The 22,374-nt window shown below is 34.7% G+C and overlaps 1 protein-coding gene and 1 non-coding gene across 6 annotated transcripts in view; both read left to right on the top strand.

Moving 5' to 3' along the window:
- Nucleotides 1-22,374, top strand: part of XRCC4 (X-ray repair cross complementing 4) — a 268,691-nt gene that overhangs the window by 146,454 nt on the left and 99,863 nt on the right. For all 5 annotated transcript variants that reach the window (XM_003920785.4, XM_074384107.1, XM_074384100.1 and 2 more), the window contains one exon: nt 21,625-21,772. In XM_003920785.4, the coding sequence (XP_003920834.1) occupies nt 21,625-21,772 (148 nt within the window). The remainder of the gene's footprint in view (nt 1-21,624; nt 21,773-22,374) is intronic.
- Nucleotides 12,761-12,869, top strand: LOC120365637 (U6 spliceosomal RNA). The gene has a single exon (XR_005580523.1). It is a non-coding gene; the product is annotated as a U6 spliceosomal RNA (small nuclear RNA).

The raw sequence follows: 22,374 nt of genomic DNA, 5'->3' as shown, positions 1-22,374 counted from the left end.
CCCATAAATATGTACTCTTATATATCCATAATAATTTTTAAACTACCAATATTACTATTTTATCTAAATTTTCAAAAAAAATTTAAAGGAAATGGTGATAGTATTCATTGTGGTAGTTAAATATTTTAAAAATATACTTGGAATTAATCTTTATAGAAATTGTGAAGATATCATAAGTTAACACAGTACAGCCTTGAACTCCTGGGTTCAGGGATTCTCCCACCTAAACCTCTCCGCTGCAAATGCACTCTGTCATACCCAGCTTCTTCTATCTGATTTTTGAGAGGCCTTACAGTATTCAATAATTCTGCCCATCAGGAAGGATAATCTAGAAATGTAATAAAAGGAAAACTTATGATGGTTATGAAGTCATCTGGCCTGAGCTAGAACATTTCTCCTATATCACAGAATAATGTAAGTATGACTTACCTTACTACCTTACTAGTGGCAGTCCTCAGAAAATGAGATCTTGCCTCCTTAATGAATGCTTTTGATTTTGGCAAAATATCTGTTAGGCTTCTGATAAATGTCAGTTGTTGGGAGGAACAATGAGCCTTCACACCCCTGGGGGAGTCTTCAAAATTTGGACAAAGCTGCTGTATTCTAATTATTTTAGTGTTTTTCTGGGTCGGTAGATGTTACCAAATGTGCACAAGCTCTATCCTGAGTGAATTCTCTAGCTTGCAGCCTAAATTTAAATAAGACAAAAATAAATATTAAAGAATGAGACAAAAATACATATAAACACTAATAATTACTAAGATACAAAGTAATAATTCATATATACAGAGAACTGTATATGAGATTTTTCTGATGATGATGTTTCATCTTTCTCTGAATTATTTTATTTTTCATAAAATAAGTAAGGTTGTATGCTTTTCCTTTTAGCTAAGTGGATTTTAGGTTTATCAGTAACAAAAAAAAATTAAATCATTGTCACCGAAAATGTAAAGGTTTTTAAGAGAATTTTTGAAGTATAAAGAACTAGGCAAAGTAATGCCTACCTTTCTTTTAAGAAACAGTTAGCTGCTAGAAGACCACAAATGGGTGCTAAGTTTCAGGCAGCTCCTAAGTAAGCTGGTATCTCTTTAGAAAATATGTTTAATTCCTGTTCACACTACACTGTGTCATTAATAATTAATTCCTAATGATTCTCTTCTCACAGAATATTAAATTTTGCTGGGAAGAATAGAAATAATTGCAGGGTAGAAGAAAATACTGTGCTAGAAAGTATCAATTTATGTATTGTAACATTTGTTAAATGCCTATTAGGTGTTGGGCCTGATATAAACAAATCTAAACAATTAGTTGCAGTGCAAAGTTGCAAGTGTTAATATGGTGCTTCAGTCATAGATGGTACTTAATATATGTTAAATGTATAAATGATTAATAAATGAATGTTTAACTGCTTCACAGAAAGTGCAGTGAAGAAGAAGAGGAAGAAATGACTCTTTACCTATGATTTATAGAGAAGATTATGCTACAACTATATATTAAGAAGTGAGTAGGAGAGCTAAAGTGAGCAGGTCAAAAGGGCAGCACAGGACATTCCAGGTAGAGAGAATAAGATATGAAAAGGCATGAAGATATTTTTCTTTTTGTTTTAAAGTAAAAGAACGGGAGTGGTGATGCATACCTGTAATCCCAGCACTTTGGGAGGCTGAGGCAGGAGGATTGATTGAGGCCAGGAGTTCAAGACTGGGCAACATAGTGAGACCCTGGCTCTACAGGGGAAAAAAACAAAAGCACTTTAGCCAAGAGTGGTGGCATGCACTTGTAGTCCCAGCTACTCAGGAAGGTAAGGCAGGAGGATCACTTGAGCACAGGAGTTCAAAGCTGCAGTTAGCCATGATCTTGCCACTGCACTTCAGGCTGGGTGACAGAGTGAGACCCTGACTCAATAAATTAATGCAAAAGAAAAGAACAGATTCAAGGAAGGGGGAGAGGCTCTGTGACTGACTCAGAGTGTGTGTGTCAGAGTGGTGAGAAATAAGCTGGATTGAAAGCCTCAGAGTATTAAAATTAAACTGACATTTTAGAAAGATAACTGAGACTGAAGTGTGGAGGATGAGTAGAGAGAAGACCCAAAAGGCAGAGATAAATTAAAAAGGGTATTGGATTAAAACAAGAGAAAAGTGATGATCTGAACTAAAACAGTGTCCTCAGAGATAGAGGGGAGAGCTGAGAACTATTTGGAGACAGAATTGACAGAACTTAATTATTTGCTTATTATTATGAATGGAGGCATTCTGACTTTTAGATTTCTACCTTAAACTAATAGGTAGATGGTAAAGATAGTAATCAAAACTAATGATGTAAAATGGTTACATATTGAACTTTTACTTTGGAGACCACAAAAAAATGTCCAGGAAACACTTGGAATTCTGTATCCAGAGGTACAAAACACACAAAGGTAGATTCTGTATTTGTATGTGGACAAGATAGCTGAAGTTTAAAAGTGATTGAGATCACCAGGAAAAGCCAGTATCATGGTATATTGAAAGGTCTAAAAGTTACCCACTAACACCAGTATCAGGAAGAATAAAGATTGTATTTGAGGGATTTCTAAGGTAACCCAAGTATTTTCACAAGTATGTGAAAACCAGTGGTTACATTTCATTGACATCTCGCAAGTGTCCCACTGGACTTTGTAAAAGTGATTCATTCACTAAGTTAAAAATTCAGGGCCAGATTCAGTGGCTAATGTCTGAAATCCTAGCATTTACGAGGCTGAGGCGGGCAGATCACTTGAGGTCAGGCGTTTGAGACCAGCCTGGCCAACATGGCAAAACTCTGTTTCTGCTAAAAATACAAAAATTGGCCAGGCATGGTGGCACACATCTGTAATGCCAGCTACGTGGGAGGCTGAGGCACGAGAATCGATTGAGCCCAGGAAGGCGAAGGTTGCAGTGAGTCCAGATCACACCAGTGCAGTTCAGTCAGGGCAACAAAGTGAGCCTCTGTCTCAAAACAAAACAAAACAAAAAAATCAGTAATACAAACATAAATCAAAAAGAAAATAAAAATTTTAGTTGTAAGATTTTTAAGTTAATGTATTTAGTCATTGCAGTCATATTAGCGATTTATATTGAAATTCAAGAAGCACAGCCTAGTTTCACACAAATTTTTTTGGGTAATGAATATAATATGCACATGAATTAATTTTGTTAAATAAAAGAGTACTTCTCTACTCTCAGTTCACTGATGCTTTTTTTCTTCTTATTTCAGAAAAAAAGTCTACCTTTCAAAAATGTCATATACTATAGATTAAAAGGTTTAAAACTTTTTACTGAGAACCACAGTAAGAATATATTTCACCTTTTCATCAAATACAGTTGATCTTTGTACAATGCGGGGTTAGGGGTGCTCACTTCCCACACAATCAGAATATCACATAGAACTTTTGATTTGTCCAAATCTTTAGTAACAGCCTACTGTTGACCAGAGGCTCACCGATAACATAAACAGTTGATTAACGAATATTTTGTGTTTTATGTATTATATACTATTATATATTATTATTATTTTTTTTTCCCCTGAGACAGAGTTTTGCTCTTGTTACCCAGGCTGGAGTGCAATGGCGCGATGTCGGCTCACTGCAACCTCCGCCTCCTGGGTTCAGGTAATTCTCCTGCCTCAGCCTCCCGAGTAGCTGGGATTACAGGCACACACCACCGTGCCCAGCTAATTTTTGTATTTTTAGTAGAGACGGGGTTTCACCATGTTGACCAGGATGATCTCGATCTCTTGACCTCGTGATCCACCTGCCTCGGCCTCCCAAAGTGCTGGGATTACAGGCGTGAGCCACCACGCCCGGCCTTATTATATATTCTTACAATAAAGTAAGCGAGAGAAAAAGAAACGTTATTAAGAAAATCATAAGGAAGAGAAAATATATTTAATGTTCATTAAGTGGAGGTGGATTCCCAAAAAGAGAATCCTTTGCATTCTTGTTAAGTGTGTTGAAGAAGAGCAGGAGGAGGAGGAGGAGTCTTGCTGTCTCAGGGTTGCAGAGGGGGAAGAAGTGGAAGAGAAGGAAAGGGAAGCAGGAGAGACAGGCAAATTCAGTGTAACTTTTATTTAAAAAAAAAAATCACATGTAAATGGATCCTCACAGTTCAAATCCATATTGCCCCAGGGTCACCCATATACACATTGTGTGTGTGTGTGTGTGTGTGTGTGTGTGTGTGTGTGTGTAAGCTGACACAAACCTTGCATGAAACACTACTTACCCTTGTTTGTTCCTGTACTCGGTACTTTTAATTTCCTTAATCTCTTTCAGTGTTTTGCTTCATTGATAATTATTCTATTTCTTACTTTCAATAAATGTATGAGATTGTAAATATTAGGTTCTGAGATTATAAGCATGCACAATTCTCCTTTATCTTAAATAAACAAGAAGTACTTATCTCCTCTTGCTCTACTTATTTTATTTTATTTTCATTTTGTGATTATTGTTTTTTTGACACAGGGTCTCACTTTGTTGCCCAGGCTGGAAAGTCATGGTGTGCCCATAGTTCACTGCAGCCTTGAACTCCTGGGCTCAAGTGAGCCTCCTATCCCAGCCTTGCAAGTAGCTGTCCGGCCTACAGGTGTGCACTACCATGCCCAGCTTCAACTTACTTTAAAAATTGTTATTGAATCTAACCTTCATTTACCTCCAAATTTCTAATGTATGTATAATCAACACTTGCTATTTTAACCTTCCCATCACCAAGGCCCTCTTTCCTGTTCTTACTCCCTTAGCAACCCCATCCAAAATCAATTCCCTTGGTAATAGCTAGCACTTGTATAACAACTAATGTGCCAAGCTAACTGCTTTACAATTGTTAATAAATTTTACTCACAACAAAAATATGAAGTAGGTTCTGTTTTTATCCATAGTGAGATTAAGTAGCTTGCTCAATATTACACAAATGGCAAGCAGGGCAACTTGGATTCAAAACTAGGTGTCATATATAACCAGCTCTTAAATAATGTCTATAACACCACATTGCTGTTTATATTTTCAATTATGATATCTTTCTCTCATCTTATTTTTCTTCTCTCTTTCTCTCTCAATGTATCATTTATGTTCAGAATTAAACTTTTCTATGAAGACTGTTGTAACACTGGAATAATAGTCTAGAGGTAGCAGTAGTTGGTAAACGTTCTGACTATATGCTTGTATTACTTCAAGGACAGAGAATGATGTTTTAATGGAAGTGATGCCATCAAGTTAGTTTAACAATGATGAAGAAGGTGACTGAACACTCCAGGACAAATGAAAATATATTCAAGGGTGTATTCATTTGCTAGGGCTGCCATAGCAAAATACTACAGACTGGAGGCTTATCAACAGAAATTTATTTTCTCATATTTCTGGAGACTGGAAGTCAAAGATCAAGATGTTGGCAGGTTTGGTTTCTCATAAGACATCTCTCCTTGACTTGCACATGGCTACTTTCTTCACTGTACATGCATTTCCCTGGTGTTTATTCCTCTTCTTATAAAGACATCAGACTTACTAGGTTAGGGCCCACCTCCTTGACCTCACTTAACGTTATATACCCATTTTAAGGACTTATTTCCAAAGACAGTCATATTCTCAGGTGTGCTGGAGATTTAGGACTTAAGAATCTTGGGGGAACACTATTCAGTCTTTTAAAAGAAACTTCTTGCCAACAAAAAAGGCAGTGTGCATCATGCAGTTACCCTGGAAAGGGTCGTGGATCTGTTTAATGAGAAGGAGAGGTAGGAAAGAGATACCAGAAGGGAGACTATTGATCCTGAAACCATTGTCAGCAGGATAAAGGAAGCAAGAGATTGGAAAATTGGAAACACATTTTAATGTTGTAGAGAAGGGAAGGACAAAACAGGAAGGTGTGTGCTAGCTTTGTTGACCTACCCAGCATTCCTAATTACAAGCAGAAAGTTGTTCAGGGTTCTGCAGAACTTAGAATCCCTGCTGCATGCCTGTCACTGAGAAAATGTAAATTAATAGAGAATGGAGGAAGTAATATTGGGGATGTGGCAGATGAAGGCAGTCTCTTAGAGCATATCTTTTAAAAATAATGTGCAAAATTAAAATGTTTTTGGAATTGAATTAGTGTAACTAATTTAAAAGATATTTTTCTATTATTTCAAGGATTGTACTACTATATAATGATGTATATAATAGAAAAAGAAATAAAACTCTCCTCATTATGTACTTAAAGTATTAGTGATTTCTTCTTCTTTATGGGTCAGATTTTCCTGTTATTTCACATGTTCATTGATTTTTATTATATACCAGACATTCTGATTTCTGTTATACGGTTTTGTTGTTTCTCTTTAAAGAGTGTTGAGTTTTGTTCTGGCACACATTTTACTGGAAAGTCAGCTGGATTTTTTTTTTCTTTTTTGTAAGCTTAATTAGAGTTAAGCTTACAAAAAAGAAAATTAATTAATTGGTATAGACATTTTTAGGGGTGTCATTTGAGTGCTCAGCATTTTAGTGATATTCTTTACACTGTTTATTGGAAGTTCTACATCTCTTACTATTTGTGACATCTGGATTTCTATTCAAATCATAGCTCATGGCTCTTCAGTTAGCTATTTTCTGCCAGGTCTTCAGCCTTGCTCTGTGCCTGTTCAGCTTAATTTGCATCCAATGACTTATGATAACTCCTTTTGGGGCTCATTTTTTTGTGTGTGTAGTTAACGCTTTTCCACTGCTTTGCCTTGTAAATTCCAGATATTTCAACAAAACCAAGCTCTACTTTGTTCCTCTTTAGTTGAATGAGGTCATTGTGGTCTGCGTGGGCTCCACCTACATCCCTGAGCTGAGGTCTGGAAAGTACAGCAGGTAGAAAGACAGAGTGGTCCTAGGGCTCACCTCTTACATGTTTTTTTTTTCTTTCAGGAAGCACAGTCCTGCACAAACAGTTTTCCAATGTGGAAAACTAGTAATTTCTTCTTGAGAAATTGAGGCTTACACCTGTAATCCCAGCACACTGGGAGGCCGAGGTGGGTGGATCACCTGAGGTCAGGAGTTTAAAACCAGCCTGGCCAACATGACAAAACCCCATCTCTACTAAAAATATAAAAATTTGCTGGACGCAGTGGTGGGCACCTGTAATTCCAGCTACTCAGGAGGCTGAGGCTTGAACCTGGGAGGTGGAGGTTGCAGTGAGATTGTGCCGTTACCCTCCAGCTTGGGCAACAAACCGAGACTCCATCTCAAAAAAAAAAAAAAAAAAAAAAAATTGAATCTATCATTAACATAAGTTTTGCATAGAATTAAATTTAACTTCTTAGAAATTGGTTTTTGCTGAAATCAATTTTATATATTTCATACTAATAATACTACTGTTTTGAAGTTAAATATGCATATATATTAACAACATATAACAGATAAATCACACCAGCTTGCAACAGTAATGTAAATCACTTTATAAAAACCCCATCCTGAGAAGGAGCAGCATGTTAAAATCACTTGTGTTGAGAAAAGTGTTCTGAGAATGGTTCTGTTAAGGGAAGTTTGTTTTCTTAGCTTTTGATGTCCTCGGGTAACAAAATCAACATTCTTCTGTATTTAATGAAAATAAGTTGTAAAAAAGCAACAGGTGTTTTGGTAATAAAAAAAAACTATTCAGGCTTAAATGATTAAAGTATGCTATTTTCTTTATTATAATTACTGAAACAAGAGAATTTGAAATTAAACTGTTGCACTGTAGACTTGGAGAAAGGAGTCTAGGAAGTGAGTTATATGACCTTATTGACCTTTGTACCTATCATGTTTAATATAATTATCTATAATTAGTAGATTTTAAAATAATTTACTGTCTGAAAATATAAACAAAATAGAAATATGTAGCTACTAGAAACCTAGGAATATAATGTTGCTGTGATCATAGAAATGCATGAGTAAAGAGAAATTAAAGGAGAAATTAGACAAAGATTACTTTTTGATAATTGTGTAAGATTTTTTGGCTGAAAATTAATAAATATTAAAATTTATCAGTTTATTTAGATTTCCAAAAAGAGTTCATTTGATATCTATTTTAAATTTGTATTTAATAGTTATTATTTATCTAAAAAACAACTATGTATAGTGTAAATAATTGTTTGAATGACATTTGAAAATATCTTATTTGATCAATGAAGATAATACAGATTCATTTTAGAAAAGATTCAGTAAAAATTTATTTCTCAATCATCTCTCCTCCTTTCCCCACTTTTCCCACTCTCCCCCTCCATCTGTCCTGTTAATATCTTTTTCTTAATCTCCTCTCCTTCCCTCTGCAACAATCATATGACCTATAAGAAATAGATTATTGTCTATTAAATACTTATTCTTGAAGGTCACTATTTCTTTTACCCTTATTTTTCTATAGATAAAAATCTCTTTATCAAAGTTTCTTGCAAGTTAATTTTTTTCTATCATTGTCCTTTTTTTCTATTAAGTTAGGCATAATACTTCTCACTTTTACTTATAGCATTTATGTTTTTTATTTTCCAACTGATATGCCAATATGGAGATAGATATCTGTATCTATCTATGAATCCATTCATCTATCTGAACAGTAACAAAAATACAGACTTTTTCTTTCTTCTTCTGTACTTTTCCAGCTGTGTTATGTTAACGTCCCTTGTGTAACTATATTTCTTGGCTAAGATTTCTGGTAACCATTATTTACAAATAGTATACTCCTTTGTACAAGACTAGAATATTTGCCACAGGATCATTTTAAATGCCGACTCCAGTTTAATGTATTAGGCTTTGAATATATTGTTGGCCTTATAATGAAAATTACAAACTTTTTAAAAAGAAATTATGTTTATAGATTAACAAGTCAGGCAGAATTTAGTAACTTTGCTTTGTCTACATTTAATTAGAAAAGGTTTCCTCTCTTTTATATTCTACTTACATAATCTTCAGTATTTTCCTTGGTGCTATTTTTATTAAACAATAATTTTGGGGGGCACCTAATATGTACCAAGCAACATGATGAACAATTTTTCTAAATGTCGGTTTATTATGGAAGAATTATAAATTTAAAAATGTATGCATACATGAAACATTTACTTCATTGGAAATATTCTTTTTATTTAGGTAGTCTTTTCTCATTTTTGTCCATTTTATACAAAATGGTGATACTCCAAAATTATCAATCCTTTAAGGTAAGACTGTGCATTTTAACTTATAAGATAAATGCATTTTGCACAAAAGCACATTTTATGAATTTCAGAGATAGTAAGATAGATAACTTTATGAGGTATACTATGATCTGATATCCCCACTTCCAGTTTCAAGATTAAAATACCTTATGAGATTGAAATTTGGACTTCCTAGCTGTTTATGAATCATAGTGGAGTGACTTACATACATTAACCTTTTTACACTGTATTTGCCTTCTTTAATTGTGTTTGCTAGGTAAATATAGATTTTAGAAAGGAAAAAAATATTTGAAAATAGTTCTGCTGATTGTCTTCAATTCTACTTAACAAATTTAGTTCAAAAATCAGTGGATTTAATCAAACCTGACAGGAGTTAATACCAGTTGGAAAAACTTATGAACAAATATATATAACTAAAGATTTGGGGCTATTGACAAGGAAATCATAAACACTATTTAGGTAGCTAACCAAGTAGGATGAGGATGCCTGCATCCATATATTACAGGAGGAGTCCTCAACTCCAAAGTGGCAGACCAGTTCTGGTCTGTCACCTGTTAGGAACTGGGCCACATAGCAGTAGGTGAGGAGTCAACCAGCAAGAATTACCACCTGAGCTCCACCCCCTGTCAAATCAGTAACATAATCATCCCCCCACAACCTCACCTGGTCCATGGAAAAATTGTCTTCCATGAAACCCTGATCCTGATGCCAAAAAGGTTGGGGACCATTGTCTTAGAGGCAGGAAAACAATGAACAATTAATTGTGAACTATTGAGAAATCTGACCAAGGAAGCAGCAGAGGAACTGATATGCCATACACAAAAGATTTAGATGATGCCATTGAACTAGCAAGTTGAAGCTTTCTGTATTGATGATATGTTCAGATAATTGAAGACCTTGAGTGATTTTCTTTCAGAATACAATTTTTTAAATGAAACTATATACTGTGGTATTTATCAAATATTTATACATGTAGACCATACTAAGTTATATACATGGCACAATGTATTATTCTATTTAATAGTAATTTAAGAAATTTTCAAAGGTAGTTTTGATTAAATGAGATTACTTTGTGCAGACTTTACAATAATATTCAACTCTAGTGTATACTACTTACTAAGAGAACTCAAAACATTGTGCATTTTTTTTCAATTATTCTTCTGAGTCAGTGACCTTTACCACTTCTTTATACTGCAGTAATAAGAGTAGAGAAAGGTGCTAGGCTCTGTGGGCACAGAGGAGACTTTGGAATCAGCAAAGCCCTCCTGACAGAAGTGATATCGTCATTGAGACATTGGTGAGTGAGAGTTGAGTAATAGGTGGTAGAACACTCTTTCTGGCATAAGATTGATCATATGTGCAAAGTCCAGGAGCAGATTGAGAGAATAGTACATGTAACAAAATTCAGTATGGTTGTAGAAGTAAGCTGACCCCGAACAGAATGACATTTTAAAAAATACTTTAGGGAGTTTTATTTTTGTATTGAAGGCAATAGAAAAGGACCTGACTTGATCAGACTTCCATTTTTAGAAAAATTCTCCTAGACGTTTTAATGAGAGTTATTTTTATCTGCTTGGCCATGTATAAACTATAGCAGGCATCCAAGAAAGAAACTGTGGAAGTATTGGAGATGCAGATAATTATTAGACAGACTTAAGAACTTTTTATGTGGTACTGATTAGATTTGCAAGATGAAGTTTTGAAAGGCGTGGAGACTGAGTCCTTCTTTGCTGCATGACAAGTTTTGTGGACAGTGATATTAAGAAAGCTTTGTCCTGAACACATTACGAAGACAGCATGTTCAAAATAAGGACTTAACACATTGCTAATAATCATTGCTAACTGTAATTTGAAGATAGCTAAACAGTCTTCATTAATATAAAATTTCATTTAAAAAATGCATTCATAATAAATCATGATAAATTTCCCAGGTATTATTATTTTTGTCAAATTGATACTCAAAGTAACTTTAGCTTTTAATTGTCTAATTTTGAGCATTAATAACCAAAGGATATACAAATTAGTCATTTTAAAAATAAAACCTTATGAGGTTTTTGTTGAAAATTTTGAAAAATCGTAAATAACATGAAGTGTTATGTACATAAAGGAAACATGTAGATGTTTGGAAATGAAAATTCTAAAGAAAAACTTTCTAATCTGGCCAATACTTTTTGACCCAGTACGGACTTAAAAGTGCTTCACAATGGTCTGAAAGTGCATTTAGTCTATCTTACCAAATAATAGAATCATTTTTTAAAAGCACAGTAAGGTAAATTATAGAATCTGTGACTTTTTTATACCAGAAGTAACTACTTAGTCTAATTTTTCCCCACCTAGTTTTATGGATTTTAACATAAACCTTTACAGAATTGTTATATGACCTGCTCATAGTTATCAAGGCAATGACTAACAGACTCAAGTTTGGAATTCTTCTAGGATATTTTATTAATTCAATATAAACATTTTCTTAGTTATAGCACCATTTGGTATAATATTTTTCTTATTCCTTCTAAATGAAAGTGCTGCCTAATCTCATTCAGTTTTCAAGCTAGTTAGGACATGTCTAGTGTTGCAAATCTGGAAATTTTTTTTTTTTAATCATTTCAGAGTTTTCAAGGAATGCCTCTGAAATTTAGCCTTCTAGTTTCCTTTTCATGGAACAACTATAAACTGGCCAAATTATATCACAGAGGCATCAACATTGACGTGTAGGAGTGCAAATAGAATTTTTTTTTTTAATATATCAAAATTATTCCAGACTTTTCTGCGATTAAGCTTGCATTGGCAAAATAAAGTGGAAAGATTTATCATTGTCAAATAAATACAGCTAAGTTCTTCGTCCTACCCCTGTTAATAATCAGAGAAAGTTTATGGTATATATTACTGTTCCATATCGACCAAATTCACCAGATAATCATGCTAATAATTAACTCTGCAAATTCGGATTTTGTTTTTGACTTACTAGTCAAACTAGTGATCTTGTCCTAGTTCTAACCAGGTAATGTAGAGTCACTGCAGGTAATATGCTGGTAATATATTTTTTAAAAAAAATAAGCTGAAAGATTCCCTATACCACTTCTTTTAAAAAGCTTCTGTTTTTTATTTATTTGATCCATTGTTAAATGTATACTAGTTCAATGAAATCCTGTCTAAGCTTTGTAAAAAGTCTAGATTTTATTAACAGTAGAGTAAAATTTAAAAAAATGAAAATTTCAAAAATCCTTAGAAATCTCTATGAAGAAATCACTAGCAAATATCTTAGGTTGACAGAAGTCAACCTATGCAAACAATGAAGCTTTGTGTTGGCTCCAAACATTTCACGACACAGGTAGCTATTGAAAACTGAGAAACTGTTGTTTTGTTTTCCGAAAACTTATTAACCATTTAAAGTGCTTTCGGAGATTTGTTATTTTTAACTGGAAAATGATGTAAATTGAAGGCTTAATGTTGCTCTTTCATAAATTGCTTTTTCCCTCTAATGTTTTTCTTTTCTTAATGTTAACTGGAACTGGGACCAGCAAGCATAAATAATCAATAGTGTGGTATTTTACATAGATGCGAAATAACTTAGAAGTTATTATTATTAGGTTTCCTTAGTGTTTAAGAATTTATAGCGGTCGTACTCACTTCGGCAGCACATATATACTAAAATTGGAACCACACAGAGTAGATTAGCATGGCCCCTGTGCAAGGATGACACACAAATTGGTGAAGCGTTCCATATTTTTCTCAAACCAGTTAGAATGGCGATCATCAAAAAATCTGGAGACAACAGATGCTGGAGAGGATGTGGAGAAGTAGGAACACTTTTATACTGTTGGTGGGAGTGTAAATTAGTTCAACCATTGTGGAAGACAGTGTGGCGATTCTTCAAGGATCTAGAAATAGAAATTCCGTTTGACCCAGCAATCCCATTACTGCGTATATACCCAAAGGACTGTAAATCATTCTGTTATAAAGACACATGCACATATGTGTTCACTGTGGTATTGTTTACAATAGCAAAGACCTGGAACCAACCCAAATGCCCATCAGTGATAGACTGGACAAGGAAAATGTGGCACATGTACACCATGGAATACTATGCAGCCATAAAAAATGAAGAGTTTGTGTCATTTGCAGGGACATGGATGAATCTGGAAACCATCATTCTCAGCAAACTGACACAAGAACAGAAAATCAAACACCGCATGTTCTCACTCATAGGCGAGTGTTGAACAATCAGAACACATCACACACTGGGGTCGGTTATGGGGGCTAGAGGAGGGACAGCAGGGGGTGGGGAGTTTTGGGAGGGATAACATGGGGAGAAATGCCAGATATAGGTGACGGGGGGATGGATGCAGCAAACCACCTTGCCATGTAAGTACCTATGCAACAACCCTGCATGATCTGCACATGTACCCCAGAACCTAAAGTACAATAAAAAACAAAATAAATTTAAAAAAATTATAGCAGTCAATCAATGAGTATTTATTGAAAAATGACTTTGTGTTACACACCATTCTAGTCTGTCTTGATCTATTAGTGAATAAGCCAAACTTAGTCCCTGCCTTCATGGAACTTACAAATATTAGATTAATTACTGCAAGTTTGATGAAATCTAAGGATGTTTGAGGGCTATCCAAATGTTCTACCCAGAAAGGTGATTGTGTAGTTTCAGTTCAGATTTGCTGTTTGAGTTCATTCTGAAACATCCTGAAAACCTAATTTTTAAAGCCAAGGCTTTTCTTAAATCAGTTTGCTCAGAGTGAGCTAGCCGTTTAATTTTCTCTTTTGGAAAATGTTCTTCAGAGCCATGTGACTGTAAGGATTATGCTTTCAAAAAAAGCATCTGTTAAAAGAGGAAAAGCAATGTAAGAAATCAAGTTACAGATATCTGATGATGGAAAAGAAAAATCAAAGCTTCACAGATTAATTTGGGAAGTGTAGTAAACAACTGGAAACCAATGCTTACCTTAAACCTATTAAATTAGTTACTTTTTAATTGCTTCTGTGGCTTATGGCTTTCTTACAAGTAGTTGTGTCTTTCTGTCCTACTTAATTACAAACTTTTGGAATGCATGCTTGTAGTGTCTTCTGGATAGTGCCACAGTTAGAATGCCTCTGAAATTTACCTTTACACTTGCCTTTGCATAAAATAGTTCATAAAACAATCAATAAATATTGGTTGAATGAGTGGAAGAATACATGAATTCTTAAGGTCTGAAGAACTGAATTTCTTTGGTAGTAAAGTATTAAAAAAGAATTTAAAAAAATTAAACATTGAGGCTGGGCGCAGTGGCTCCCTCCTGTAATCCCAGCACTTTGGTAGGCTGAGGCGGGTGGATCATGAAGTCAGGAGATCGAGACCATCCTAGCCAAAATGGTATAACCCTGTTTCTACTAAAAATACAAAAATTAGCTGGGTATGATGGCAGATGCCTGTAATCCTAGCTACTCAGGAGGCTGAGGCAAGCGAATGGCTTGAACCCAGGAGGCAGAGGTTGCAGTGAGCCAAAATCACACGACTGCACTCCGGCCTGGGTGACCGAGCGAGACTGTCTCAAAAAAAAAAAAAAAAAAAAAAAAAAATTAACCATTGAAATGTTTTGTAGGCATAGAACAATAAATGATATAATCAACTTACTATTTCTTTATGCTGCAGATAGTTCTGTGGTCTGTGGTTTATCCTTAGTGCCCCACCCTGCCGCTGACATTGAGAGTATAGGATTTCCAAAGATGACCTCTTGAGTTACCCCAATGTCAGTATTTGTCATTAAGTCTGACTTCTAGCTGTACTGGCTAAGACAGGAGCCTGACGTTTGGGAACGTATATGTACGCAGATGCAGATACATACACCCTTACGTGTTTGGTGCTATGTTAATAATCACTTTAGTTGGTGATTGCTAATTAATAGATTATACCAGTGACCTGTCTTGTAAGATGGTCATCAGTTATTCAGGTTAGATTGTGAAAACTGAGTAGCAACAGATTTGAAAATGGGCATTTGATAAATGACCTGGAAAAATAATGCTTGCTTGTTTGGTCAGATTAGGAATTTACTGCCTCAAGATAAGATACTGCCTATTGAAGTACAGTGTGATATACCTTATCTCAGCCTCTTTTCTTGATTATCTTTATACTTGTCAGTAAGACATACTACAGAGACAGGAGGTAGCCTGAGGCATTGGTTGGTTTTCTTCTCTTGGGAAAGAAAGAATACATGTTTTGAAGTTTCACATTCAGTTAGGGTTGTATTTTAAGGTTTGGATTTTGTGCTTTTTTTCTTTTAATATTTTATATCTTTTGAAATGAAATAATGACTTATTGATTCTAAATATTTTATAAATACTTGTGAAATGAATAAATGAATAAAACAGCCAAAGCAGTCATAGTAGACTGAGTACTCTATATTCCTAACAGATGGTGTTTCTGTAACACTTGGATTATTTTGAGTTAGGAGAACTACTATTTATCTTACTTCATTTTATGTCTGTAAGAAGATACAGAAGATAGCCTAAATGAATATTAATTTGGTCTTTAGTTAACAACATACTCTTTTAAAAATAATGCCTTAATGATGATATTGGATATTTCTGCGACTTGTTTTATTTTTAAAATGTTACTAAATATGTAAATTGATTATAAATCAATTTTTATTTACTCTATTTTGTCATCTCAGAAATTACGGTTTATATACATTTTCTCAGCTGAGAAACTTAGAGATTCCGTAATGAACCCAAAGTCACTGCAGAACTGGAGACCCAAACCGGGGCATTCTCACACCACTTTACCCTGCGTCTCATCTGGAAGTTTATCAATATGTTTTTGATTAAAAAATAAGATGCACATTTGAAAATAAGAGATCCATATCCAGTCTTCATACTTCTCTTGTATAAAACTACTGAGTACTATGTTAGGGTTTAGCATGAGGCATGGATCCCAGCTATAGGATGTTCATAATTTAATTGGAGAAACAAGAGACAAACATAAAAAGAGAGTAACAATATAAGACTGGATGTATAAGATGAGGGATTCAAACTGTAAGTACTACAGAGACAGGAAAGATTTCTGTGGACTGGGACTACTAAACTAGGATGAGTGAAATGAGTTGGGCTGTGCTAGAAGGAGGCACGTAGATGAGCTCAGTAAATTGCCCTGCAGCCCTTAGTGTAGCATACATATGTGGTAGAAGATTTTGGGAGACACGGTTACAAAGGCAGGTGAGGGTCACATTGTAGAAGGATTTGAATGCAGGGCTAAGATCTTAGGACTTTATCTTGTAGGCAATGGGAAACCACTCATGGTTGGTTAGTTAGTTTGTCTGGACATGGCATTTGCAAACAGTACACATTTTTTTTTTTTTTCATGGTGAAGACACCTGAAGATTAGAGGAGCTTCTTTCATTCTATAAGCTACATTGCCCCAACCATGAATAACATCTTCAGGACATTGGGGTGGAGTGTGTTTGTGTGTGTGTGTGTGTGTGTGTGTGTGTGTGTGTGTGTGTATTTGAGGGGGCTGGAAATGGGCATATCTGTGTGGTGGAGGAGAGCGGAAGAGAGGTAGCCATCATTTAAGTAGTATAGATTCTTTCTGTGTGCCAAGCTATACATCATATGAAAAGGAAAAAGTCTATAAATATGAGGTAATAATGAGGGTTTTATAAAAACAAATTATAAACTTGAAAAAATGATTTATAAAATATTGAGATTTAAAGATTTCTTGGTCAGAGACTGAAGCTTACCAGGTAATTTAACTTATAGGATTCAGTCAAATTCCTGAAATGACAGTGTCATTTCATTTCGACATTGAGAGTACCCAGGGAAGCTAACTCTCTGCCTTACTCACGTCTGAACTACTGTTGCTGAGATCCTGCAGTTCTTCTGTCAGATGACAAGTGTGGCTTTTTGTGGAGCCACCTTTCACAATAACAGGGCTTGTGTAAAGATTCCCCGTTTTTGAGACGCAGTGAACCTAACAAGAACTTGAAATTCATCCCACTGCTATACGAATCAGTATTCCAGCTGTAGTAAGTTAATTGGCAGTGTTTTTTTTTTTACTTTTGTTTTCTTAAAAAAAAAAAAAAAATCCTGGAAATGGTGAAAGACACATTGTCATGAACAAAAGAGAAAAAAAGACAGATGGTAACATTAAAAACTGAGAATTCTGGAGGTAGAATCTTAGGAATAAAACCTCCCCAATCAATATCAAATCTATACTTTTCTGCCTGAATTTGAAAACTTGCAAACTGATTTGACATAGGTCTCTGCTTTCTTCCTCCTTCCATTTCTTTTCTGCTGTCCGTGCTTATACTGTCTCATTTCCTGCATCTTTTATGAACACCAATTACAAGGCCACACTCCTCTTCATTACCCTTGAACATTTGCCATTCTTTTCTAACTCTATTCAAGTTCTCTGTCATATCTAAAATGAATATATATGTAACCTAATACACCTAATACGAATTGATGTTTTTTCTTAACAATGAGATGCCAGACTTGAAAGTGAAAACTTGAATTATTGTACGTGAAAATATGTAAGGTAATGAATATTATAGACATTTTCGAGCTCCTATCTGTGACCTCCTCTTGATATAGTTCGGATCCTTCTGTTGTATGTGAAATAGCAATTGCTCATTTGGAGACCCACAGTCATTGTTCAAGGAAGCTAATGTCAGAACAGAATGTATATTTAGCTGCAAGACCAAAGACAATGAAAAGGCCAAACGTTATCACAATTGGAAGAAAGAGACAGGATGGGTTGAAATTTGAAAAATGTGGGCCGGGCATAGTGGCTCACGCCTGTAATCCCAGCACTTTGGGAGGCTGAGGCAGACGGATCAGTTGAGCTCAGTAGCTCGAGACCAGCCTGGCTGACATGGTGAAACCTTGTCCCTACTAAAAATACAAAAATTAGCCAGGCATGTCGCCTGTAATTCCAACTAGTCAGGCTGAGGTAGGAGAATCACTTGAACCCCAGAGGTGGAGTTTGCAGTGAGCCGAGATTATGCCATTGCACTACAGCCTGGGCAACGAGCAAAACTCCGTCTCAAAAAAAAAAAAAAGAAAGAAATTTGAAAAATGTTTGAGATGAGCGATTTAATACTTAGGTACCAACTATTGGAGTAATAGCTTTTTATCCTGGCTCCAAGGTGGAAAGAGAAGGATACAATGGGTTATTTTTGCCTTTTATTAACAGTTGGATAGATATTTAAACTTCATTTTAAAGAAATACTCAAAGTAAGAGAATGTATTACAGTATGGTTTCCTATTACATTTATGTGAAAAACTGAGGGGAACACTGTTTCCCATGGTGCAAACAACCAACCAAAAAAGGTATTCCATTTAAATCGTAACTAAGCTTATACAGCTAGCCCTTTTTCCTCATGCCAATTTTGTAGAAAGGTTACAGTGTAATTATCAAGAGGAATGAATCATAATATGGTGAACTGGCTGGAAGTACTTGGTCACACACAACTTCAGTTTATTTGTGGTGTAATGATAGTCACCAAGAAGTTTGGAGTATGAGAACATTAGGCGCTTCTGCCACAATTTTGCTTCAAGGCAATTGTAATAATAAAATCCTCAGATTAAATTTTGCCACACAATTATTAACTAAAATTTACTTGTAAGTAAACACAAAATAATTCATGAACCTTCCCTGAAAGTTTGAAAGAATTGCAAGTTCTCTGTCCTTTTAGGTGTCCCAGTCACTACCTCATAGAAATTGTTCACTTTTAGCAAATATAAAGATTCCTGAGCAGGAGAGATGATTCCTCCTGGCTTCAAACAACCACAGTTGTCCAGTGTTCATAGCTGGACATAGAACCACTTGAAAATTTAGCAAAAGATTTATTCTAGGTGTAAATAGGCCTCATGGGATTTTTATATCTTTTCCATAAAATGATTAGCAGTATTTCTAAAATATGTTAGCCAGTCTGTATAACTCTAGTACTTTTAATTCACTCCTGAAAACCCACATGCAGTATTCATCAAGTTAGTTTACATGCTTTGTTTTTATCAATAGGCACACATTTTTGTCATTCAGTATACTGATTAGTAAAACATCAGTTATTGATTGAAATATGAATAACAAATGTACCTATGATGACCCCCTTAGTAGTACAGATTTCTGGTCTCATCAGCCTACTCCTGGCTGGTGCATTTTAGCATCCTGATGAGATGCTAGAAACACCTTGGTTATAGTTCACCCTCACTAACATACCTTTAGTCACTTTGTATTTTAAAGTAAGATGCAGATATTGTCACACATGATGTAATCATTTGCCACATACAGTATCCTTTTTGGTTGCCAATTTGTAAGACATGATTTGGAGTTTTAAAATGAATAGCAGAACTTTTCACTAATTTTATTTTTTAAAATTTTGCCTTGTATTTTAATTTAAACTTAATTTTCCTAAATATCCTCTGTAACATTTAATCTTTCTCCATTTTGCAAGTCTATATGTAATTGAAATTTCTCTACCTCTAACACTTTTGCTAGTTTTGTTCATAGACAAGCATATGCTTGTACCTTCTTAGTCATCTCTTAATAGCACTGGAAAAATCTTTCAGCTTGAATGTGTTTAAAAAAAAAAAAAAAAAAACAAAAACTTCCTTTTTAATTTACCCTTATCTATTCCCAATACATTTTTAAAGGTTAATTAAAAAAAAAAATCCTAAAGCTTAAACAGCTTTGGAAAGCAAAATATGCTTTGATGGGCTTTCACTTAATATTTGATCAAAGAATAATTTACCCACTATGGAAAAATGTTTTTTAATTGTCATAATGATAAAATATAAGAACAAAGGCTGTGTGATTTGGGAAAGTTATTTAACCTCTCTGAAGCTTTGTTTTTCTTATAAATAAAATGAAGATAGTAATAATAAGTACCTTATAAATTAATTTTAAGGATTAACAAAGTAATACATGGAAAACCCATAGCAAAGTGTCCAAAACGTAAGATCTGGAAATTACTGTTATTTAAAAAAAAAAATCAAGAGAGGAATTTCAGTAGAACGTTCAACAGCGTCCAAGTTGTCTCAGAGAGATCAAGTAAAGCATGAACTGCACAGTGAGAACTCAACATGCAAGCTTTTCTGCCAGAATGTGATATATGTGTACCTGAAAAACCACTTACTCTACAAAGTTGCAGAGTAAAAATAATGGGCTTAAGGGAGGAAAAAACTAAGCTTTGGCAGAATATTCAAAATTGACACAGTTTCTCCCATTCTGTAGCAATCCATCCATCTGACAAAGGGCTAATATCCAGAATCTACATAGAACATAAACAAATTTACAAGAAAAAAACAGCCCCATCAAAAAGTGGGTGAAGGATATGAACAGATACTTTTAAAAGAAGAAAATTTTGCAGCCAACAAACATGAAAAAAAAGCTCATCATTGCTGGTTATTAAAGAAATGCAAATCAAAACCACAATGAGATACCTTCTCACGCCAGTTAGAATGGAGGTAATTAAAAAGTCAGGAAACTACAGATGCTGGAGAGGATGTGGAGAAATAGGAATGCTTTTGCACTGTTGGTGGGAGTGTAAATTAGTTCAACCATTGTGGAAGACCGTGTGGTGATTCCTCAAGGATCTAGAACCAGAAATACCATTTGACCCAGCAATCCCATTAGTGGGTAGTTACCCAAAGGATTTTAAATCATTCTTCAGTAAAGAGATATGCAGACGTATGTTTATTGCATCTCTGTTTACAATAGCAAAGACTTGGAACCAACCCAAATGCTCATCAATGATAGACTGGATAAAGAAAATGTGGCACATTATAAACCATGGAATATTATGCAGCCATAAAAAAGGATGAGTTCATGTTCTTCGCAGGGACATAGATGAAACTGGAAACCATCATTTTCAGCAGACAAACACAGGACCAGAAAATTGGACAACACATGTTCTCACTTGTAAGTGGGAATTGAACAATGAGAACACATGGACATAGGGAAGGGAACATCACATACCGGGGCATGTCAGGAGATAAGGGGCAAGAGGAAGGATAGCATTAGGAGAAATACTTACTGTAGATGATGGGTTGATGAGTGCAGCAAACCAATATGGCACATGTATACCTATGTAACAAGTCTGCACATACTGCACCTGTATCCCAGAACTTAAAAGTATAATAATATTTAAAAAAAAAATCAACACAGTTTTGTCATTGTTGTTACAATTTCTAGTAACAATCCTAATAAAAATACTAGTCCCATTAAGTCTCCAAGAACACTTGCACCCAACATCAAAGACCATTTTGATCAAATTATTCCCTGTGTGAAATATACATAATGTTTTATGTTGGTAGTAAAATATCATATGCCATCTAACTGACTTCATTTAACAATTCTGTGTAAAGATTTGAAAGAACAGTTTTGCTATATTGTGTCACATTATGTCAGTGCTAAAACAGCAAGTTAATGCGTTACTTACAAATGATACGCATAATTTTGTTGGGTCACATTCTTACCTCATTTTATTTTAGCTGCTGTAAGTAAAGATGATTCCATTATTTCAAGTCTTGACGTCACTGATATTGCACCAAGTAGAAAAAGGAGACAGCGAATGCAAAAAAATCTTGGGACAGAACCTAAAATGGCTCCTCAGGAACATCAGCTTCAAGGAAAGAAAAAGTAAGTCATTTTATTCTTTGCCAAGAAGTGAGATTACATTTTTTAGAATCTAACACATGAGGTTGTCGTGAGCTAAGATCGTGCCATTGCACTCCAGCCTGGGTAACAAGAGCAAAACTCTGCCTCAAAAAAAAAAAAAAAAAAAAAAAAAAAAAATTTGAACTTATTTAAAGTTATTTTTAAGAAAATGCAATGTGGGAATTGTAAAGTGTTTGAATCAATATATTGTTTCTGGTATTTCATTAATTTCTATTAATATTTAAATCTGAAGTGCTGAAAATGTAAGGAAAAATTTTTTCTCGTAGTTTTTATAGATTAATTAAAAATGGCATGTAGGGTACTAAACATATTAGAATCCAACTTGTGTTCAGTAAAGTGTTTCAATCTAATTTATTGCTTAAAAGAAACCCATATAGCATTCAAATTATCCATTTAATTTGGTTATGCTTGGCATTTTTTCAAGTAAAATGTCTCTTTCTCATCATCTGTTTATTTCTCTCAAATTTTGGCATTGTGTACTTTATTTTCACTCTTTGGTTCTGACTACCCTGCATCAATCTATATTTCAATTTAGTTGTGATGAGTTAAGAAGTTGGAACGCT

Source organism: Saimiri boliviensis, chromosome 1 (assembly GCF_048565385.1).
Source record: "Saimiri boliviensis isolate mSaiBol1 chromosome 1, mSaiBol1.pri, whole genome shotgun sequence".
NCBI classification, from domain to species: Eukaryota; Metazoa; Chordata; class Mammalia; order Primates; family Cebidae; genus Saimiri; species Saimiri boliviensis.
This window is presented reverse-complemented; position numbering and strand designations above follow the sequence as displayed.